The 24,972-nt window shown below is 40.7% G+C and overlaps 1 protein-coding gene across 1 annotated transcript; it reads right to left on the reverse strand.

Moving 5' to 3' along the window:
- Positions 1-2,725: 2,725 nt before the first annotated feature.
- On the reverse strand, positions 2,726-23,618 carry LOC139709723 (uncharacterized). The gene is made up of 17 exons (XM_071621678.1): positions 23,552-23,618; positions 21,121-22,947; positions 20,531-20,870; positions 19,775-20,065; positions 18,833-18,975; positions 15,068-15,227; positions 14,158-14,478; positions 13,322-13,516; positions 12,377-12,552; positions 11,362-11,630; positions 10,746-10,914; positions 10,013-10,106; positions 9,035-9,099; positions 7,668-8,252; positions 6,796-7,412; positions 6,146-6,286; positions 2,726-3,276 (listed from the first exon to the last, which is right to left on the reverse strand). The coding sequence occupies exons 1-17, from the start codon at positions 23,597-23,599 to the stop codon at positions 3,174-3,176; spliced, it is 5,544 nt and encodes a 1,847-aa protein (XP_071477779.1). The 5' UTR covers positions 23,600-23,618; the 3' UTR covers positions 2,726-3,173.
- Between the last annotated feature and the right edge of the window lie 1,354 nt (positions 23,619-24,972).

Consider the following 24,972-nt stretch of genomic DNA (forward strand, 5'->3'; position numbering starts at 1 on the left):
ATGCATAGGCTCCTGCTGCATTGGAGAGACCTCGATGTGAATTTATATTAGTTCGTTTCACCAGTGTGACTATGATGATATCTTTGTTCAAAATTTTGGCCATGTTTATCTACCAAGATATTTGAAAACTAAATTTATTTTTCCTTGAGCACACACATGATAAGTGTACAAGCGGACTTCCGGTTCAGCTCCAAACTGAGAATTGATGTTTTGTCATTCCTTGAATATTTTGTGTCATTAACTTTGTCAGTATTTGTTTCATTCCATTGCAATATTGAATGAGAGGTTTATAAAATTCACATGTGGCCATTATAGATATTTACCCGATATGGAAGAAAATACATTTATTTCAAAGTTACTCTGTATTTGGCGCTTTGTGTTGTCATTGTGAGCATGTGTATTGCCCATTGCTTTGTATGAAGGATTTTGAATAGTGTGTATGTGTGTGTATTTATATATATATATACTTTTGTATATATATACAGGGCTGGACATAAGCTTTTTAACCATTTTGGTACACTGTCAGAATGAGGCAAGACACCAAGCCGTGCAGACACATCTACGGCTGTGAACAAGGCCTAAGGCTGAAAGCTCGGAAATAAAGTGCGGTTGGCTAAAGCTACGTCACTGGATGATCATTCCTTGATTCGTACACACAAATATAAATATACAATACATACATATACATATTATATATATATATATATATATATATATATATATATATATATATGTATATATATATATGTGTGTGTTTTACACTAAAGAGAGAAAGAGAGACCTAAAACAGACCAGAGCTATGTGAAAATATGATATATATACATTGCACAAGTACATGTACAATGTTATCATGCTACATCTTTTACCGATTTAAATAGTTGCCATTCAGGGAAGAAATGAACATAACCAAGCAAACGTCAAAATTGAGTAAATTTATTCAAGAAAAATACACTTACATTAGTGTACAAATGTGAACTATGACAAGAAGATACGTATACTGTACAGAAATTTCACACATCTCTCATTCCTTTTTTGCTTTGAGCAAAAATAGATTTTGTACAAACATGACAGCAATTATAATTCAAAATTTCATAGTTAATACATCTAGGCCTACACAATATAATTCCAGATTACAAGTGCCACAATCTACACACCGGGTTGCTAAATTTCCTTTTCTCTCCTATTTTTGCCCACTCTTTGAATGTGGACAGATAAGACACAATCCATTTACACTGCACTCCATTTTTTAATTCGCCTTCTATCATTTTTTAAGTTTCATGTTTTTCAGTTTCCTGTTTTTTTCCCCAAAGATAGACCACAGTCACAATCAGACTAAGCTAAACTATGCCGGAATATTTCTTGATAACTTCTTGTAGATTGAGTGTGCAGTCACTCTACTAGCAAAAACTATGCTTAGTTCGAGCGACAAGAAACTACCCATTGTTTTTGTGTCTAACCCCCATGCTCCACATGGGCAAACATTGCAGGCCCTCCTCAAATATAACAAATGCAAACATGCAACAGCTTGCAAAAAAAAAAAACAAAAAAAATGTGTAATGTAAGGAAACAACATGGAATGGATCTAATCACACACTAACTTTTTTTTAAAGTTTCAGCTACAGTTGTATGCTTGGTCACACTACAATTTTGCGAGAAGAAGAAACTTCCCAAGGAAGTGCATGCGGAAGTGTCTCTGCTTAAACATAACTTCCTGAGAAGTCTGCTGTCACACTGCTCAAACTACGCAAAGCAAAATACTGGGGAGTGAAACTATACAAAATCTTAGTTTCACATAGTCTGCACTGGCCTATTATTGTCAAGTATACTTGTACACACACACTACCGTAAACATGTTTCCCTACAAGAACGCTGCACAGTACACATTCAGAATACTGATAATCCTCCACACAGTCTTGCAAGAAATGACATCACTTTTTCAAGCTCGCACGGCTGATCTAACAGTTTTTGCCGACAAACATCTGAAGGCTTTTTAATTTTCATGGTAGCATAACGGGATTAATTGCAAGTACTCCATATGCTCATTATTACATTGCCAGGAAACTCTTGTATTCTTTTTTTTTTTTTTTCATGATCAAGTTGGGCAAGTCTAACACTCACATTCTCTTATTGAGACACCCAGGCAAACAACATCCACAAACATGACAAGAAGATAGAACGTAATCATTGAATACTGAACTTGGAGGAAAGAAATTCACCTTCAGGAATGCAGCATTTTGTCTGCCTTCTAAATACATGCTACCGTAACACTGTGCATGATGATGTGTGGGGACATGCGCGAATAATCCAGGAAATATAAACTTTGCCATCATATTTCGTTCCATGACGTACTTGTGTTTACACTTTCAAAATGTTTGCTGTGGTTTCAGTCTGGTGCATTACTGAAAAGCTACCAATCTACATACTCCTCCAATATTCACTAGTGGGAACAGTATGTCCCAGTAAATCATGACAAATGTTGGGCCTTCATTGTCTAATAATAGGACAGCCAACCTTGAGGCAACGAAGTCAGGGAGGTTTGAAAGGGGAATCAAGAGATAACTGTTTGTTACACATTCAATTATTATGCATAAGGCAGCTATGACTCCCATACTAGAAGGCTCCTATATTCCTCTTGAAGAAATTGTCTACTTTGCTGCCAACAAAGTTAGGATGACTTGGCAAGTCTGCTAAATACTGATCATAGTGAATGAGGCATGATGGCTTAGAAACCTCACAACCATGCCAGTAAAGACTGGACCAGGATGACGAATGGACGTAAAGTCCACTTGACCAAATGCTCTCAGAACTTCAAAGAAATCCAACATTACCCTAGTCTGAAGTTAGCAGAATATGAGGAGTTTACTTGCAAAAGGGGTTAGATCCACTTTTAGTACTTTAGAGAAAAACTGGTTTGTTTGTAAGAATTTGTACACAAGTGTATGGAAGATCAAAATTTAATTTTGCTATAATTTCTATTCAAATGTTTGTCTGGATTTGAAATTTTCACTGTAGCTAACTCAAATGCAATTCTGTGCAAAGATGCTAATAACTCAATTTTCGTCAAAAAGGGATCTAACCCCTTTTGCACATGAGCTCTTCATATATTGAAAGTGTAATGCCATACAAGTATGCCTGCTGACTTATGAGAAGAGAGGTGGTGCGGCAAGAACAAATCAAGACGATGGGGGACAACCGTCTGTGGAGAAAGTGCTGGCTAGGCCGAGGTAGGTTGCCGGTCTCAGGCCCAAAGAGATGGCGTCCAGGTAGTGGAAGAATCTGTGCGCAGGTCAGGAAGGAAAAAGAAAATGCAATAAAATGTGGCAGCTATACAGGCATACCGATTCAGAGAATGCATTGGCGATACAGAAGTTCATGTATAAATGCCATATTTTCCTGCCAGACTCTCTTTCATCATTTCATCATATGAACATACTTTCTTATGTCAAATATAATTTGAAGATGTCAGATTTCAGTAGGAAACGATGGACAACTGAAAAAAATGCATCTTACTTACAGGATTAAGATGGGTCACTAAAACTTTAATTCACGTTCAAATTTGATCAAAGACTAAATAAAAACCCCATCAAATTGTTATCTAAATCTTGAATTTCTATACTTCTGCCGGGGGGGTAGACTGACTTGTGAGATTAAATTGCCACTAGCATTTGGGTAATGCCAGTAAAGAGCTCTTTGCTTGATGTAGAGCACATTGCAGGTTTCTGTATCCATGGACCAGCCTGGTCCGAAGCCTGTGGAATGGGTACAGGTGCAACCCTCCCCACCCTCCCAATACTCGTACTCTGCTGGTCTCTCGAAGATTAAATAATTGCGCTGAAATTAAAGTGACTATTCACCGAGCTTGAGTGATTTTCTTCAAAATTCGGTCGATGACGTCTCATCAAAGAAGTTACCTCAGTATATATTTATTCATACTGTAGTGGCTCGATTAGCCGCTCATTATTTTATGTGTAGCAACCCTGTGTAATGGCTAGTTTGATTTGTCACTGTTTCACTATTGAATATAAGATTTCCCCAGCCTTTCATAGCTAGTGGAAATTTCCATGCATGTAGCTCCATGACCTTGCAATCTAGTTCAGACCGGTTCACTGTCATGCCGTGTCGCAATAATGTAGCACACGTTACGTAGATTTAATATTCATGATATAGTGTTAATCCAATCACTGTAGATTTTTAGTGCGTATTAAGTGCGTAATTATTATCATTAACGCTACTTTTGACCAATCACGACTTCTATTCGCGCGTCACCCATCGCACGTGTGAGATGTCACACGATCCTTCGCGGCATCCACACTCCCGCTTCAACCACCGTTGAGGAACGACCTCCGGATCTGTCCTGCGGTAGAGTCACCCTCCACCTTAGAACTGTGTTTTATGGGCCCGCTGGCTGTTTAAAGTTTCTATCCGGCCGCTGTCCTCTCTGCGCACCGTACCAGAGATCCGGGGATGGAGCTTCGCAGTTTTGTTGCCTCCGACACAGAACTTTTATTAGTCGTCCTCCGACACGTTTCATTTGATATTGTCGAGTGACCGCACACCAGACATCGCTCCCGCCATGGACGACCCGCTGTCCGGCTGAGCACCATCATCTATGTCTACATCGTTCCAGGCGACTCACTGTCCTGTCGAACTGTTTTCTTTAGCCTCCTGCCGACGCCCGACTCACCGCCCTGGTAGAGAGCTGCACTCCATCTCAACCTCCGTTTGGCTCTTCAGCCCCGTACGACGGAGTGTCGCACCAAGTCTCCGAACGATCCCCGCATCGAGCTCTTCATCGCATCGCGTCCGCTCAGCTCCGCAGGATCCCGTTCGTCGAGCCCCCTTTTCTGTCACCGTTCCAGTTCTTCATTTTGGTCTTCTGCTACAGCGATTCGCTTACCTTCACCAGTCGGCACGATAAAATCGCTCAGTTAAATGGACCATGGACTGTGGACACTAATCCGCCAAACACTTGTTTGTATCTGGACTTCATGTGTGTACGCTGACTTTCATTTAGTTGGTATGTCCCCATTTTTATATTGATTGTGTATTGTACTCTGTAGCGCTACATAATACTACATTCTACATCATGCATGTCGTACGTGTGAACTTTCACATTTCTCGATTTTGAGTGTTTTACGATGTCAAATTACACTCTTCTGACTGGTGCAATATTTTGTTTTGAACATACCTACCAGAGCTATATATTTTGTAATAAAAACAGAAAAGGGAATACTTGACTCATTTCAATCATTTGTGTGAACTGCTCTCCAGGTGGATCATAAAGTTAAAAAAGGGAGATTGATTGAGCACGCCTTTTGATTTGTTCGTGTGAATGAAACTGTAATGTTATGTTAACCTTTTGACCTTCATTATTACAACACACACTCTATTACTTAAGGGTTACACATAAAACCCTTAATCTTATAAATCAATTTTCCCCACATTGGTGACCCCGACGTGATCTACCTGGAGGGAAGGCTTAGTCTAAATTCCCTTATCATTTGAGTCTTATGATGGTACCTTGGTTTAACTCTTTTTATCGTTTCTCATACGTAATTTTATTACGGATTCGAATCTGGTGGGGGACTGCTGTAGTGGCTCGATTAGCCGCTCAGTATTTTATGTGTAGCAACCCTGTGTAATGGCTAGTTTGATTTGTCACTGTTTCACTATTGAATATAAGATTTCCCCAGCCTTTCATAGCTAGTGGAAATTTCCATGCATGTAGCTCCATGACCTTGCAATCTAGTTCAGACCGGTTCACTGTCATGCCGTGTCGCAATAATGTAGCACACGTTACGTAGATTTAATATTCATGATATAGTGTTAATCCAATCACTGTAGATTTTTAGTGCGTATTAAGTGCGTAATTATTATCATTAATGCTACTTTTGACCAATCACGACTTCTATTCGCGCGTCACCCATCGCACGTGTGAGATGTCACACGATCCTTCGCGGCATCTACACTCTATTACTTAAGGGTTACACATAAAACCCTTAATCTTATAAATCAATTTTCCCCACAATACCATTAAAATATCAAACTCGAGGAGATTTTTACTTTCAGATATGAAATGGAAGAAATGACCACATTTGCAGACAGCCTCTAGAAGAGAGAGAGATAAATGACCCTGACCACAAACCTTCTCTTCAGGTTAGCCTCTCGTCTCCTTTCCTCAAAGCGGCATAATCCCCTGAGGGTGGGGAGATAGTCCAGCGCCAGGGCGGGGTGGTTAGGGTAGACATGAAGTGGTAGGTGATCAACGGCCGCCTTGTGAAGATCTCTGTGATACAAGAGTGAAAAAAAAATTCATCTCAGTGACTATGGTATCCTTTGGAATGAACTTTTCGGGATGGACAATAGGAAGAGTATTTTCATAAAAACTACCATGGTAGTAGAGGTAAAATGTAGTTTTAATATGCCAGCTGAAAATGTTGACCTTTGCCTAAAATGTACACATAATAAGCATAAGAAATGAGTGAAAGAACGCTCTGATAACATGATTTCAATTGGGAAAATGCAAAATATTACCGGGAAGCACCATAGCGCAATCTCAGAGCATTCCTGATCGTGGTTGCTACAAGATTTTAAAAATGAATTAGAACAATATATTGGGTCATAGCAGTATTCACTATGAGAGACTGAATCGCATTGGCAGTTCGTTACCGGCATGCAAATCAATACTATTGTGGGGGACCGTTTCGATCATCATTTACTAGCAGCATCATACATACCCACCACTAAAACATTCTACCACCATGGAAACATTACGGAAAATATATTCCAACTCACCCGACTGTGGACTGCAAGTCTTTTCTTTGTAACCGAAGTGCACTGTTGCTCTCCGTCGGCGAGATATTTTGTAATATCCGACAACTGTCCTCATGCGAGAAACCACCAAGAATCCGCTCACTGCAATGCCTCCATTTTCTGCGACAGCACACCAGACTCGTTGCTTCCAGATGACAGTCGATCTCTCTCACCATGGACTCGCTTTCCTCGGAGTAAGGTCTGACATCCATGGAATTGATGTCTGTACTTCCTCCATCTTGACTGTCATCCAGCCCCGGAAACATCAGGGGTTGCCACCAGTCCTGGTTGCCATAGCGACCGAGTCTGCATCCCTGTCTCTGCTCCTGGGGCAGCATGGTGTCGAGGACGGACATCCTGTCTGTGTGATCTGCTAGGACTTTCATCAGTCCACTTTCCAACTTAACAGATGCCTTCTTCTGGTCGGCTGACAGAACGTCTCGGCCAGATTGGGAGGGACAAGTTCTAAGAGGATTCTGACCATCCGTCCATGAGGCTAGGAGTTGAGGTAGATTGATGTGACACAGATCCAGTCCATGCCTGCAGAATGAGTCTATAACTGATGCTCTTCGACTTGAATCATCTATGTGCTCCAAGTTCTGGAAAGACAAACAAAAATTCAGTATGACTCTCTGTCTATCTTTTAGCAACAGCCATATTCACGGCACCCTCCTCCACAATGAGAAAAGGCTGATAATAATTTATGATGAGCACAAGGGCTGCTGCTTAACTTACGGGTTATTAACTTGTGAAACTTTTGGCAGAATAGCCCAGAGGAATGCTATATGAAGGTGACTGGATATCTACGGAAAGAGGTACTAACCCTCTCACCTCTGACAACAATGCCAACATACCTTCAGCAACAGTAGTGTGTCTGCCACTGGTCCTGCAGCATTACCGAGTCCTAAGACACTCTCCAACAACCCACGATGCTTTGCACACAGTTTTTCGGAGTCCACGGGGGCCGCACTTTCACTCGCTCCATCTCCTTGCTGTTCCTCATGTCTGCCATTGAGCTCCACCAAGTTACAGGTCTTCTTCACAACCTCCCCTGAGCTGTCTCCCTGTGTGGCTTTATCCTTACTTGGCAGGTCTGCTCTCGACTCAGTGTTTAGTATCTCTCCATCTGAGACATTCTGAGGTTTTTCAGCATCAAAGCTAACCCCATCACCACTTGGTAAATATTTTACATCAAATTCAGAGCTCTCCTTGCAGTCCTGTTTCAGTGCATCAGCATCTTCCCTGCATGACGAACCCTCCACATTCCAGACTGCCTGGACGTTTGTTGGCATGGCAGCCGAGAGGACCCAGAACTGGAGGTTCTGCAGGCAGCGTCTCACATCGCAGTTGAAGAAGTTCACCAGAGAGGTTATATCGGACTCACTGACACACACATTTTCTGCCAGACACAGTAGCTGAAGGTGCTTTGTGAGTGAACTCTGTTCAAAGAATGCAGTGAGGAAAAAAGGTGAAGGGTAGCAGCTCAATGACAAATGCACGGTTCTATTAACACAAAAGCTGATAGATTGCAAACTCTTTGACACGACTAATTCCAAGATGTCTAAAGTAAATAATGGTGAACAAAGATTGTCCATGAGATGGTTGGAGAAAAATCTGCCATACAGTATATACTACTAAAACTGTCTGATCAAGCATTGCACCATTGACATGTAGCCCATTTCTACATGTAAGTGCAATTACCAGCATGTGCAACAAACAGTATCAGTCATATTTCAGAAGTCTTGAAAAATCCACTTATAAAAACTGAAAGGTTGCCAATTTAGTAGATGGTCAAAGGTGACTGAAACCATTTCACGGTTGTTTACATTTATGTCCTTCATTCATTTCTATCTAAATTGGTTTCCTCAATCATAATGCAAAAAACACAAGGCTGTCTTGCAAAAAATCAAAAAAGTACATACAAGAGCATGTGGACACATGCATGCAAGTGTTAATTTGCAAACATGCATATCTGTACTCAACTACTTGTACACTAATATGCAAATGCCAGATGGGTGTTGAAATGTTACACACTGTTGACACATCACAATCCATCTGCAAAGCAAAAAGCTATTTCAGTCTGTCAAACAATAACTTTCAAAAAAATTGAAGCTCAGAGATGGATTCTCCATGAAATTTTGAGAAAGATTTCTTTCAAAACACAACCTAGGCACATTTCACATGACCTGGCTTTCCCTATATCCCAACTTGGCACTCTTACCACTGGTGGCTTTTTGAACTTCAGTTCTTCAAATCTCCCAGGCAGTGTGTATGCAAACCGTGGATCTGTGCAAAGTGACATAAATAGAATCAAACGATTTCAGCAACAACATTCAACATACCGTATTTCCCCGAGACTGAAAAAGAAAAACCAAAAGCCATTGACAATGATTCAGGAACTTTCAGCAGAAGAACCTGCAGCAAATTTCCCCCAACTTCAGCGACTGATTGCAAGCACACAAAGGAAATGCAACTTGCAACATGTTAACGGAATGGTACAGTTTCGGTTGAGATTGGGATTGAGGTTTCCAACGCTTTTTTGACGATGATTTTTCTTTAGATAATGAGAAACTTTTTATGAAATATGAAAGAGCATATAATTCTAAGAAGAATTCAATGTTTGTTTGATGAAAATTGGTTTTGAAATGGCTGAGATATTCAAAACAAAGCGATCGTAATACAAGGTGGAACCCACCTTTTATTAAGAGGCTTTGTTTTACTTTGTTTTTGGATATCTCAGCCATTTCAAAACCGATTTTCGTAAAATAAACTTTGAATTCCTCTTAGAAGTTCATGCTTTTTAACTTTTCCTAAAGTGGTTTTTAAGTATTTTGCAAAAAGTTAAAAGCTGAATTCTCACCTCAACCAATACTTTTCCATCCCTTTAACTAAACAATCTAATAAAGACTTGCTTCAAAATACCAAAGTATGTGTATCTTCCCGCTTTGCTATTCAAAATACCAATTTGAAAGTATGTGTATCTCCCCCCCCCCCCCCCCCCCCCCCCCCCCCCCCCCGCTTGTTAAATATCTGTATGCCCTTATGTCTGAGGTTTGAAAGGCATGGACAGCAAAAGCAAGACATCTAATTAATTAATAATTCAAAGACCGACATCACACAACTTGAACAATACAACTACATGTAGAAAGCTGTATGGAATTGGAAGCTCTGCTTGAGGTGATGGTGACATTTCAGTTACCTGAGGTAGTTAGGACAATTGGTCTCTTGGTGGTCTCCATGAGTGATGTGATGGCCGATAGAAAACCTTTGTCTTCATCGAATATAATATCAACCTATAGGAGAAAGACAAGAAAAGGAAGATGTGGCATTCAACCACAAATTTTCAGACCATCTGCATTTTAAAACAGGAATGCTTAATACCACATATATACCAGTAGCTTTTCTACTCCTTATCTGAGGGACAAAAAAACCCCAGAACTTTCACTATAATTTCGAAACAAGCCAAGAAATGTTTTGCTCTCTCTTCTGCTCGACCTCAAAAGAAAAAAAGAAGAAGAAATATCTCATCTCTTACTTCCCTATTATTCATCTAATTCCTTAAAATCAAAGTGACTAGGATTTAACTTCACAAAATAGTATGTGAGAGCATCCCACGAGTTGAAATATTTGTAGATCAAGCTACTCTTTTCATGTTGTAGCCTTCATTTCTCGAAAGCTAATGCACATAAGAATTCTGTACTTTTCTACAACAAAATCTCAAAACATTCTTTAGCCTACAGATACATAATATGATAGGTGATTACCAAACATAGCTATTTATCATGACAGGTGTGGAAATAAAAGTTCCCTATCAAATTCACAAGGTTGAGTGCTATCAACTAATAGCACGCACAAATTGCCTACCTGATTTTTTTTTTTCATTTGACCAAATGCTAAGAAAAAACAATTGAAAAATAAGAAAAAGATATTACCTCATCAAAGAGTATCAGAGATGTGGCAGTGGTCTTTGGTTTGTGGCCGAGGTCAGACGTTGGCTTGGGGCCACATAGTGTCCGCTGCTTGCTGGCCTTGGTCTGAGAGGTCAAAGGTCTCTTGGCCGGAGACTTCTTGACCAGTTTTTGGGGAGATTTCTTGACTGTCCTGTTACAATCATATTAGAATGAAGAGAAAGGAATTATATCTTGTCAGACCAATTTATACACATGTATACGTGAGCTGAAAGCCCCATAACAGTATGCTAATTCAAATACACTTCGAAAGCACCAGACCGAATTTCTAATTGACTATACAGGGAAAATATAAATCTTTGTGAGCAATAGATTTGAAAGCCAGTTGCATGAATATTCAATGCAACAGTCTACGAAGACAGAGCACTCTCAAAATTATCAAAACTGAACAGAGATATACCTGAAGTATATATCAAGCACTCATGGTGTTGACCTCATTTTATGTCAAAAATGTATTTTTTCCTTTTCCACATCAACACTCATTCATTTCCACAATGGCAGAATACAGCAGAAATATAATACACACATGTTTCGGATACAGAAATGTGAGACACAAATCCATCGAACGCAAAGCACATACCCCAGCTTTTTGACTGGAGATCTCTTGCTGACTTTATCCCCTTTGTTGCCTGCCTTGAAGAATGCGGCAAAGGCTTTTGGGATGGCCGGTTTCTTGTTGGCAGGGACTTTCCGGTCCTGGGAGGACAGAGACTTGCTTGGTGACGACTTGAAGAGGTTGGTAGAGGAGATGCCTGGTTGCCTAGCAACCTGATGAGACTGGGTGACCTCCCCTAGCTCCATAAGGATCTGCCGTCCACTTCGACGAGAAGATGCGTTTACCTCAAACACCTGATGTGAGGAAAGATTGATACCATGTCTTTCTACTTCATACCCCCATTCCATAGAGACTTTTTCTCACCAGTCACTCATCGGAAGCAAAGTCTTTTGCTTCCAGCCACCCATCATACTGTATTGGAGCACAGTCCGATGAATCCCACTTGTGATAGTCAACAATCAGGTCAATGTCAGACATGTCTGACGTGATCCTCATAGACGATCTCGCCTCATTGGATCATATCCAACATGTCTGACACTGACCTGATAGTTGACCAACACAAGTTGGATTCATCAGACTGCGATCCGATACATGTTGGCTGGTGGCTGGAAGCAAAAAAAAATTGCTTCCGAGGAGTGACCAATGAGAAGAAAAATCTCTGTGAAACTGGGGTGTCAAGTCAGAAGATTCTGCTAGGATCGAAAGCTCAGGCCCCTTTAGACTCCAAGCCATGAAGGACATGGGTGATGTCACAATATATTCACAACTTAGCCAGGTGATAAATTACAAAAAACAACATTCAATAAAGAAGACAACATAAGTTTGTACAAGAGACAAATCAGGAAAAAAAAAAAACTACCTCTACTCATCTAGAACTACAGCAGCTTTGTGAAAAAAAAGGAAGAACTAAATAAAGATTACTATGACACAGTTCTCTCCCGTAAGAACATTAGCCCCTTACAACGGGGTTATTCTATGCTTGCTACATTTTTACTTCACCTACTTCAAGTTGTCATGAATCAAAAGCCAGTGTCCTCACCTCAAAGCCCTGCTCCTGTGCACAGGCATAAACAAGCGACGTCTTGCCGACTCCGTGCGGTCCCACGAGGAGAGTCGTGTTGCACAGACCGTCCTCATCGTCACTGTCGTCACTGTCATCGCAGCAGAAATCCTCGTCACTGTCATCCTCCTCATCACTATCGAGTCTCTTGGATTCTGTGATAGGAAAGAGAAATGATTAGTGAGGCATATATAGATGGTAGAAGATTTTTGTCAATGGAAAATAAACCTGTGAAATGTAAATTTTCCTAAATTTTCCTCAATCCAAAGCATTTCTATGGTGACACAGTCATATCAGGGGAGCATATTCTCAAGTTATCAAATGTTAAATGATGTTGAGGGTCTTATTTATTGTTTTTTGCTTGTTTAAAGGGATCGTATAGTTTTGGCTGAGACCTAACTTCTCATTTCTGACATTTTGTAATAATGAAATACTTCTCATGAAATATGAAAGAGCATGTAATTCCAAGAGGAATTCAATGTTTCTTTGATGGAAATTGGTTTTGACACGGCTGAGATATTCAAAACAGAGCGATCAAATAAAAGGTGGGACCCACCTTTTATCATGATCGCTTTGTTTTACTTTGTTTTTGGATGTCTCAGCCATTCCAATACTGAATTTCATCAAATAAACTTTGAATTCCTTTAAGAATGATATGCTCTGCATTATTTTGTAAGTGGTTTCTTGGTATCTCGCAAAAAGTTAAAAGCCCAATCCTCATCTCCACCAATACTACACCATCCCTTTAATCAATCTATTGTTGCAAGAAAAAAAAAACACTTCACAATGTTTGACAAACATCTTGGCAAGCAATAAAGGCAGGACTCGGCACAATGCTGGCATGGCTCAAATATAAGATACTAAGCAGATCAAACATACAATCCTTTGCAATCAGAATGCAAACAATGCCACAAATCAACTGACTTGTTTGTTTCTTCTTGGCCTTGCTTCCCATCCTGGACGTTTTCTCCTTCATCCTCTGGGTCTTTTTCTTCCATTCCGACAGCCAGGAGCTGAACTTCTTGCAGGCGACAGCATTGCCAATTATAGCGGATGCCGAGGTTGGCTGGTATTTGTCTGTCCACGCCATGCTGGCAAGTCTTTTGTCTGCCTGAGCTTCTGTGCAGTGAGTACAGAGTTGTCAAGGTGCAACGGTGTCATGGCAACAGATCGTCATGGTGATACTATGTCATAGTAACATATTGTCAGGGCTATAGACTGTAACCGCAGCTACCAGTATATTGCTACGGCAGATACATTGTGAATTCTTTTGTGTGTAATTTATGCTCCAAGTTGAAGAAGAAAATGTGCTTAATCCAGAAACCAGATATATATTCAAATGAATTATTTTTGTTTCTAGTATAAGATTGCAAAATTGGGTGACGTCTGCCTTTGTGAGTTTGCGGTGAGAAAAAGGCGTTCATCCTCATGTGGCTTGCGGCTTCAGTAGATCATTTTTTGAATTACATAAATGGTACTGTTCCCGAGATGTTGAAAGTTTCAAATGTAGTGCATTCCTAGCAGAATGATCAAAATAATTTGTGATCATCATTAGATCTTGACATGAGAGAGAAAAAAACATGCTTTAACATTTCCAATACCATACAATCATAACATTGATATGTCACTCATTACTCAAGTGATGTGTTATTGACTGTACAAATGATGTCTTGACAAAGCAAATGCAACTATGTCAGCTCTCAAATATCGGAGAGATGCCAACACCTCTCAACACATAGCAGTTGGAGTGTATTTGCTACCTTCAGAGCTGACTTCTTTGCCATCCTCCTTTGTTGGGTCAGCATCCTGGGGGCAGGATGTAACTTTATCTTTGCTTTCATCATCTACGGCAGTCTCCATGGCAACCAGCCTCCTGCTGCTCCTCCTTGATGACCTCCGTAGACTCCGACCGCTGTCTGTCTCCCCGCTCTCATCCGTGGTCTGCGTCGCAGCAGAGTCTGCTGACACGTCTAACGATCTTCGTGCCATTTTCCGCTTGCCACTGGCACCCTCTGTACCATCCTCTGCCTTTCGCTTCCCCCTCACAGTCCTGGCTTCTTTAGTCTCTTGTCCATCTTGCGCTGTTTATTATGCCAATGAAAAAGACAAAAAGAACATATGATCTCATGAATTTACGTCAGCAATGTACCAAATCTGTGTTTTTTTAATTTCTTACAAAATAAGCAATATGACGTGCGACAAAAGAAACACTCAGTGTACATGTGTACACCACAACACATGAAACTGAGTGAACAATAAAATAACATACCGTATTCTGCGGCGATAAGGCCACACTAATTTTCACAGAAAAGAAGCAATACACTTGGGCTGCGGCCTATTTGCCAGCACAACCATATCATGGCCAGTTCAACCTAGAGAATAGAATGCTGAATCAACACACAGGGACTATGCAATGTGCTAATGAGCAAATCGATATCATACAATGAATCAATCTGTCATATAGACAGCGCTATGTTTCGCAATCAAATGACAACTTTTTATGGTCATCACCTACTGTCTGCGGTTGTTTCCGTGCCAAATTTTGGGTAGCATGAACATGTTGCTTAACAGAGCCGTCCTGGCCACAGCATTACAATAACCTGTCTTGCATGCACCACAACATTACACAATGATCACAGCTCTACCTCAAAAATTCTTTTTCAGACTTACCATGTTTGTCCTCTTGTGTATTTTTCAGCTTCTCACCAGACTTCTTGGCCTGGTACATCTTAAATATCCTCTGAACTGGAAACTTGGGGTTGGTCTTGAGGATGTCATCCAGAAAAGCCTTCTTTTCTGCCTCCCCCAGTGGAGGGTGTCCATGGAAACCCTACAATGGAGACGATATTTGGAAAGAGCAGAAACAGAAAAAAGTGTGTAGAATAAGTACCAATGACAAAAGTTAAAGTAAGTCTGAGAATGCATCAAAATAGAAAGTAAAGAGCAGCACATGCACATGCTAATTGACCAGCAGTACCTAAATGTCATATCAAGCTCCACCATGTATGGGTACCTTCACAAATATACAGAAATCCTACATATCAATTTGTTTTGGAATAATGCCACTGCTAGATGTTCTTTACGTGGCAAAGAGATAGTCAATGCGACTTAAAAGAACTTAAGGTCTTGTTGAAGACATGTAGCTGAATACAGTCAACTTCGGATACCTCAAATTCGTCGGGACTGAAGAAAATGGTTCGAGGTACGTGAAATTCGAGGTACGCGAAATTCGAGGTACGCGTGCGTTGGTCAAATTTTCTTCGACTTATCCGACGTTTATCGATGTTCAACATGGTATCTGTTATAGTGCCTACCGATTGTTTGCATGCTTGTCAATTGGAATTGAATTGACTTTTATATGAATGAATTGAATGAAAATCGGAATTGAAATCAAAATTTCAGAAATGAAGATTTTGGTGGCCCTATTGCGCCACCAAAAAAAGTCGGATGTTTACCTTTACTTTTGAAAATGAACAGCGGTAACAATCCGCTCTGTAAGATACTGAAATAAATGTCGGATGTTTGCTCATACTTTTGGAAATGAAAAACGATAAGACTCAGCTCCGTATGGTGCTAAAACTAATGTCAGATATTTGATTTTGCGTTCGGAAATGAACAAGGATAACATTCGGCTCCGGAAGACGCTGAAATAAATGTCGAATATTTGCTTTGACGTTTGGAAATGAAAAACAATATTCAACTCCGTACGATGGGTAGATAAGTGTCGGATGTTTCCTTATACTTTCGAAAGGAAATAGCAATAACATTCGGCTTCGGAAGATGCTAAAATAAATGTCAGATGATCGCTTTTATGTTTGATTAATGTTTGATGTTTGCTTTGACGTTCGGAAATGTGTAACAATAACATTAAACTCCTTACGATGATAAAATAAATGCTGGATGTTTGCTTTTACGTTCGAAAGTAAATGGCAATAACATTCAGCTCCGGAAGATGCTAAAATACATCTCGAATGATTGCTTTTACGGTTGGCATGTTTGGAAGTGAATAGCAGTAACATTCTGCCCCATATGATGCTAAAAAAATAATGGATATTTGCTATTACATTTCAAAATGAATAACAGTAACATTCAGCTACGTTTGATGGTAAAATAAACGTCTGATGTCAGCTTCGACGTTCAAAAATGAAAAACAGCAACATTCAGCTCCGTACGATGATAAAATAATTGTCAGATGATTCATTTCACTTTCGGAAGTGGACAGCAGTAACTTCGTTACATTCGGCTCCGTATACGATGATAAAATAAATGTATGTTTGAAATGAATAACGGTAATATTCTGCTTCGTACGATGCAAAAATAAATGACAGATTGTTGCTTTCACATTGGGAATGATTAACGGTATCAATCCGCTTAGTTAGATGCTGAAACAAATAGCGGATGTTTGCTTTCACGTTTGGAAATGGATAAGGATAGCATTCAGCTCCGTAAGATGCTAAAATGAATGTCGGTTGTTTGCTTTTACATTTAAAAATGATTAATGGTAATATTCGGCTCCGTAAGGTGCTAACAGACTAATAAATGTCGGATGATTGCTTTTACAATAACAAATGAATAACGGTAACTTTCGGCTCTTTACAATGCTAAAACAAATGTCGGCAAATGCTCCCACTTTTTCATTTCAAACGTAAGTTTTGACCTCCTAAATATATAGGCATCAATTTTTATAATAATCTATACGCCTATTTGCTAAATCTTAAAACACAGAATAAGATGATTGGATTTTCTATTCATTTGTTTTAGACATGGGCATCTGTATCACTTTAATGATGCTTAATATTCACTTTTCTTTGTTTAGTAGGACCGATTTGGTTTTTCTAATGTTTTTCTCCATTTTTTTTGTGTGTGTGTGTGTGTGTGTCGCCAGATTTTAATTTGGAGTAAATACGACCACCAAGAAATACAAATCAGTGATACTGGTGGATAGTGTGGAGCCCTGTCTATTCTATATTTTATTATGCTCGGCCTATACTTCCACATCATATTCCACAATATTTTCATAATCTCATTAAAAAAAAATCAGTGCTTGCGTTTTCGGGGAAGAATACATGAAACATACTTCATGAAAGGCAAAAAAAAAAAAAGTTAACCCGTTCCTTACGGGAACCTGGTTCCCGTGGGAGCAACTGATATACGGGAACCTGGTTTACCAGGTTCCCAAAATGAAGACAAGGGTGCCTGCTTCAGTGGCCTAAATTCATGTTTCTTTGTGTTAAAATGCTCAGAAAAGTGGGTTTGATAAAAAGATCAGAGTTTATTCTATCAGGATTTGTTCTCCTGCTGTTTAAAAAAAAGGGGGTTTTACAGTATTATGTACCTTTTCCTGATTTAGTTGTTTGCTTGTTCTGCTGTAAACTCGTACGAACATGTACATAATGATCAAGGCTGAGATCAGTTAGAAATGCAGGTTCGCTGACCCCAGTCACCTCATTCAGGTACCTGGTTTTGTGTAGAACAAAAGATTCTGAGAGCTCATCAGCGCACGCTCTATTCATACCTCGCACCCGATCGATATTTCCATTCTTCACGGGCACATGTAGTTGACTGTAGAAAGGGGGACACAATGAACCGCTTGACTGCCTTCACACAGCTGGATTACCAACCTGTGTGCCTCTCTGTCAACGGGCGAAAAGAATCTCGTTTGGGGGCATTAAAGGCACTCAGAGAATTGCGGAAGGAACGGGTTAAAAAAGGTGCTACGCAGGAGATTGATGTTTGGACAGTGGACAGTGATTAATGCAAAGAGATTTTCCCAAGTGGTGGGGAGGAGAAAAATCTCTTTGGATTAATGCCAAAGATGTAACTGTCAACACCTTCGCAGGCGCGCCACGACGGTTAAGAAATCTACACGCACGGCATGACTATCATGATCAAGAATTAAAACACAGTGGTTAAAGAAAAGAAGATGATGGGGCAGAGCGTAGTGCTATCGTAAGCACTCCATTGGCAAGGGTGATATGTGCATACCGTATACGTGTGTAGATAGGTGTTGGGGATTTTTCTTGCCAGCTGTGTACCGGGTATTTCTTTGGAGCGCGATTGTTTTGGTCGGGAATATTTACTGTCGAGTGTGAAAAGATTTTTGACATGTCTTCTTCGCATTCCATGCGCGCTTAATCGGAGATGCTGAGTGATGTTTGCAATTTCGATTCGAGCTACATGCTGGGAAAAACAATAAGTTAAATAAGATCAGGACAGTAGATTTCACTTCGAGGTAACCGAACTTCGAGTTATTTTCTTCGAGCTACGCAAATTTTAATACACGGAAACTCCATAGGAACAATCGGGACTTTCATTTTGCCCCCGAGGTAAGTGATATTTGGCTTATCCGACGTCGAGGTATCCGAAGTTGACTGTATGTCCTCCCAATGTAAACTTGCTCTTAGGCTGTCAGGCATGCCTACCTTGAAATCAAACGAGGGCGCTGCAGTCATCTTGCTGAATGTAAGGCTTCCCAGATGTATCCCATCCTTGGGTTGCATGGGTTTGGGTCATTGACAGGATGAATTCTCCATTGCCCGTCGTTTGGGGAGGAAGATTCCAGAATATATCAGAAGAATCTGTACATGGGAGAAAAATATACAATGTAGATCACTGAAGAGAGATTAAGTAAAAGTTCCTATGATATCAGCAGAATTCTCTGGAAGACAGAAAGTAATAATAATGAGATGAAGTATCAGAAAATCAAAGGTATAAGTCTTTATTTGTTTACTTTCACTTGGTTTTCAAACTTCTTCTTTAACATCTTTGATCACAGATGGAAACTAACTATTCTCCTAAAAATTTACCTTGTATCATCTGAAAATGGCAGTTGCATGTACTTTGTATCAGGCAAAAATCTGCAAAATACACAGTACACTAATGACCAGAAAAGTACATACCAGGGAGGACCGCAACCGGCGCACGCCCCCCTTTATTTTTTGTTGAAACAAAAGAAATAAAAAGAAAAAAATGGGGAGGGGTGCGTGCGCCCCCCTTTAATTTTGTAAACGTGCCCCCTCTTTACGGAATTCCTGGATCCGCCCCTGCATACATACATATAGGTAAAATCAAGTGTCTGACATAAAGCAAATAAATCTTATCCACCCCTTACTAGACTGTACTAACAGACTGAAATAGACAAGGTTCCAATGACATCATCAAGCCAAAAACTGGGTATGGGGGTCCTCATGCGCGTGGGCAAGCGCATAAGCGTTACATCCCATGTCCCATGATAGGCAGGCGGGTATGCTGTACGTGTACTGCACGCTAGAGCTATGCGCTTAATACACACATGACTTATTTTTACCCCTCAGGCACAGGCCCTTGACATCACAGAATCTCGTCTAAAAGAAAAGGAAGATATATATCCAACAATACCTTTCTGCAACACGTGCACAACTTTCTGAAGTGGCAAAACTTCCACTTCTTCCACAGACCCAGCTGGCGCCTTCAGCTGTTCAAGCATGTTGAAACCCAGTGTTGCCGGCCCTGGAGTGTTGACAGGGGGTGGGGCTAACTTCCCTTCAATGAGGCTGTCCCTGCTAGCCTCGTCCATTAGGAGGCAGTCTCCGCTGGTCGCCATGGCAGCGGCGAGGCTGTCCTGCTTGAACTTCTTTGCAGCTGCAAGCTGGCCTTGTTTGGTAAAGATTGGAGCTAGTTTGGCAGCAGCTGGGGGGGGGGGAGGAACATACAATCTGTGGTAATTTTGGCATTATTGAGCAGTGTTAATCTACTTGCAAATAATGTACAATGAGCATAGACTAGTTATGCCACATATCCAAGACCTATGTCTGACACTCAAACATCTTTTAGAAATACTTACATCAGAGGCACATACTTTAAGACATGGTGCATTAACATGCCCCAATTTGACATAGTATGGAAAATATCTTCACACCTTTTAGAAGCAGATTGTTATGCTAAGTAGTCAAGTATTTTTACTGTGACTGCCTTCAAATCATTTCCCAAAACTTAGTACTGCTGCTAGACTAACAAGATAACATGAGCTCATAGTGAACATGTGTACAGTATTACAGGCATGGTGTCAGCGAGGACTAAAAATCATATGAAGCAAGGCCTTGCAAGATCACAAGACTGAACAGAAGAGTGCGAATTGCTGGCCAAAATACTCACGTTTACGTGGCGTCTTTGGTTTGTTCCTGGAACTAGACCTTCTCCTGTTGGGCGAGACCTGCTTCTGTGTACTCTCTCCATGCTCCTTTGTGAATATCTCATTTCTTTTCCTCCCCAGGATCATTTGCTCCCCAGCTTTACCCTTCTGCTTTCCCAGCCCCTGTGTGAGGCCACTTCTACTGTTGGTGTTGGAAGATGAAGCTGGGAAGCTCTTCGCAAGTGTCTTCTTAGCAGTCCTTGAGAGTTTCTTTGCATTTTGGAGTTTGGTTGCTGTGGCAACCTGTTGACCCTTCTTTGCTCTTTGCAAAAGCTGCTGTGCCTTGGTTACCTTGGTACTCTTCTACAAGGTATGACAAACATATTAGAAGGATACAAAATTAGGCTTACATCAGTATCAATTCAGTAGTTAAGATCTGTACACGATAAGACATCAAACAAGACTGTATCTCTCAATCTCCAATATCTGAACAAAAGTTACAATGAAATGAAAAGACAGATAAAATCCAGTGTGCTAAAACTTAAAGATGGCAGAAGGGCTTTGGCAAGTGAAGGACATATAACAGGGGAAAAGTGAAGAGGCGGAGTCTTACCTTTGGAGAAGACTTGATGGCTGTCAGTTTCATTTTAAGTGACCCTTCACCTTTACTTCCTGTTAGTATAGAAGCCTTGAACTTTCTGTTGCTATTGGTGACAGGATTTTCAACTTTTTTTGCTCCTGGTGCAACAGCTTTTTCCTGCTTGCTGGCACCTTTGGGTTGTTTCTTTTTGCGTGACTTTGAGGGTATAGAATCTTCGAATTCTTCCACACTCTTGTTGAGGTCAGCTGTGAGGTTCTTGGCTGCCCTGGCTCTCAGCACTCGTCTGGTTGGTTTGGGAGACTTTGCACTTGATGTCGCAAGATCTGAAGTACTGCCCTCCTGCATTTCCTTCATTTCCTGCTTGACATGATCAACATTCATTTTGGTCTCAGTCTCTCCCTCCTTGCTGTCTACAGTATCCTTACTATCGTGCCTTGATGTTGTTTTCTCTTGTATGCTAGATGCACACTTTGAGACTTCTTCACACTTTTGATCTTTCGTTTGCTCAGCAAGTGCTGGCTTTGTGTCATCAAGACGTTTCACACTGTCTGTGCTTTCTTTTTTACGACCCCCCTTCTCATTTTTGTCCTTCAGTGGGTCTTTGACATTTTGCGGGCCCACCTGTTGCACTTCTCCTTTCACAGATTTTGATTCTACTGGAGTCTCTTTTTTCAAACTTGCTGGTTTCTTTTGGAAGATGCTGTAAACTGGTCCAACTTTCTTCACCTCCTTCTCCTCCACAAAGATTACCGACAGTTCGGGGTTTGTGTCTGGTACACTAACATTTGACATCAGTCTCCGGGGACAGAACCCTCCCTCTTTCGATGAGGCACTTTCTTGATCCTGACTTGGAGACTCACTCTGAGGGGACAACTCTTTGTCCCCTTTGGCCTTGCTGCATCCCTCGAATGGACTGTGGACCTGGGCTCGGACTGTGATGACCTTACGTGGAGGGGGATCATCCTTGCCTTCTCCATCTTTTCCTGCTTTCTCCTGCCCAGGACTTGACTTTGGTGGTGTTGAGACTGATTGCTTGGCAGCACTGGGGTCAGCATCTTTGACTCCCTGCGAGCGATGAAAATTTGGAGGAGTCTGTATGACATTGTCTGGGACCTCCTGGGAATGTGGAGGCAGGCAATCTTGAGAGGCACCCTCTCCTTCTAAAGCGTTCTGGTCGGTGTGTGCTGAGTCCTCAACATCCTTGTCAACATCTTCCCCAAAAGAATTGAGGAAGTCCATGTAAGACACATGAGTACAGGTTTTAAGCTCACCACCATCTTCCCCCTGATTGGGGACTGTCGCATCAATGGAATTGGAAAGTTCTTCAGTTACATTTTGATGTTCCTCAGCTGACTGTTTACCCTGAACATCGGGAGCGGCTTCCGTCTGCTGCCCTTGGATTTCACCAAAAGCCTCATCCAGCGAGGCAGAGTCCAGGCGAGACTTCCGCTTCCTTCTACTCGGTGGCGCAGGCTCAAAGTCCTCTTCACTTCCATTGCTCGCTCTGTCTTCTGCCTTCTTGCGTTTTTTCGACCCCTGGCTGGAGACTTCCTTGCTTTGTTTCGTTTCCACCCTCTTCTTCTCCCTCTTGACTGTGCTATCACTTTGAGAGTCTGCAGTTGAGGATTTCCCATTGTCAGTAGCATTACTGGTAGTAACAGGTAAAATTTCCTTCTGCGTCTTCTTCGAAATTGGGAAATAATTCCTGAGATCAGATGGCTTGTTTTCTGTCACCACAGGACTGGGCTTAGGCGTCGCCTTGAAGAATGTTGCGATGGAAGGTGTGCTAGTTTTGACATCTGCCTTCTTCTTACCTTGTCCTGGAGTTTGAATCACCTCCTACCGATGGAGAATGACAAGGAAACACATGAAGAACAATGTTTGTTGACATTACAGCAGGACATATATGGAAAATAGGAAGCACGCACTGGGTAGCTTGTAACACTATTTTCTTACTGTCACTTTAACAGTCAGTGAGTGTGGAATATGGTGAAATTGGTAAAACTGCATATAAAGTTCAGGAGTTTTATGGTGATATTTCTGGGGGAGGAATGTTCTAATGGCTAATTCACTGACAAAACCATGATTTATGTTATTTTTCCCCTAAAAGCATAAATACAAGGGAGAGTTGAGAGATGATGACATCATGGCCTCATTCTTTTAATAATCCAAGGTGGTGACATGATTGTGCCCAATATCACTATTGAAAATCTGTACAAATTTACATACACACACAAAAAAAAAGCAACCATAATTTCCCAAGCAAGTTTATTAAAATTTTCACTGACATGTTCAAATGGTGTGAATCTTTTTTAAGTGAATCATTTGAACATACAGTTATGCATCTTTTTACCAATTAGAATGGTGCAACTAATAAGTTCTTGTGATGCAATATGAAAACAAAGAAGACATAAAAAGGACTCCTGCATCGATCTAGTCTTACGTTTTCAGAGGGTGACTCGCCCTCCTTGTGATTCATCATTCCAATCATGAAGAACTGGCAGTATGGATTTTCCTTGACATTTGTTGGTTGAAAGGTGCTGTTTGTAACATCTGTGGGCCAAACTAACATGCAAAGATAGAACCATACAATATTCAACATTCACTGTGTGTAAGACAGTGTATTCAAATACATACATGGGGCATTAACCATGGGAATTCTGCACTTGTCCTAGGTACTCCACAATTTTACCACAAACTTTATTCAACCAGTTTTTTCTCTTTTTTTGAACAAAAGTTGTGCTCCTTGTACCCATCCTAATGTAGGAACCACTTTATGTAGTCACACACAAATGTAGCAATTGATTGCGACCTGCATCTTTGTATTAAACCTCTGAGAGATCCAACAAAACATGCACAAACAGATTTCAAATTAATAACAACTCATTTGTGACCCGCTACAACATAAGGATCCGAAAGTTGGGGAAGGACAATTTTCTGAAAATGGCATGACGTTATTCCCTTACTCTTCTACTTTGATTTCATATATAGCACGACTCATAAAAGTACTCGGTTGCGGAGATATCGATCATTTTCTTCATAGCGCATGTCAAGTAGTTGAGGAAATCGAAGTTTCGAGAAAAACGCCTTCAAAGTTTTCCTTCCGTCGCTATCATGATCAGGGGAGGCGAGACAGTTTTCACCGCTTGACAATATAGAAAGCATGCTCCTAGCGACCTCCGCGATGTTCATTCAAGCTTAGCGCCAGCAGTCTATGCACGACCAATCAGTAATCAGGATGCCACGCACTGACCAATAAGACCACTCCCTCGTTGCTAGGGGCGGAGTCTAGCTGCGGCGCTAAATCCAAATCTTCGGACACGATTCTGTTACGTTGAAAATCAGAATATCATGGCCCAGAAAAACGCTGACTTCTTGCTTTTCCTTTGATCATTTAGCTTCGAAATTTCGGCAGATGATAGACAAAACATTAGACTACAAAATAATGCCACAAACAGAAATCTGATTGTTTTGACCAATTTTGACGATGTGACTTCAAACTCGATTTTCTCACGGCAGCCGTCAGCGACTTTAGGATCCTTTTGTTAGTGGGTCACATTTTTTTTTGGGGGGGGGGGGGGAAGGGAGCAATTCTAAATTAATGTCGTATTTAAGTTTTACTGTGCTCCTTATCAAATTAAAATTGGCTGCTTGTGCTGTTTGATCTCTATTCCTTCTAAACCAAAATGGAAATTAATTTGTCTTCCAGCAAGTAATTCATACAAATTATATGTACATAGTTAACATACATGTATGTTCAACGTTCAAAAAAAAAAAAGACAACTTCTTTTGTTACAATGGCACTTCAAATTACTGTACATGTTTCCAACACACCAATTGGGAAATCTCTAGAGAGATTTTGAG

The sequence above is a fragment of the Diadema antillarum genome, unplaced genomic scaffold (assembly GCF_040938485.1).
Source record: "Diadema antillarum isolate AM-2024a unplaced genomic scaffold, OU_Dant_1.0 seq00001465_RagTag, whole genome shotgun sequence".
In the NCBI taxonomy this organism is placed as follows: domain Eukaryota; kingdom Metazoa; phylum Echinodermata; class Echinoidea; order Diadematoida; family Diadematidae; genus Diadema; species Diadema antillarum.

Coding starts and splice junctions, on each gene's coding strand:
- LOC139709723 (XM_071621678.1), bottom strand. CDS start 23,599: ATGATTGGAATGATGAATCACAAGGAGGGCGAGTCACCCTCTGAAAAC. Junction 13,517..14,157: donor CAAAGAAGTCAGCTCTGAAG/GTAGCAAATACA, acceptor CTCACTGCACAG/AAGCTCAGGCAGACAAAAGA. Junction 3,277..6,145: donor GAGGCTAACCTGAAGAGAAG/GTTTGTGGTCAG, acceptor ACCTGCGCACAG/ATTCTTCCACTACCTGGACG.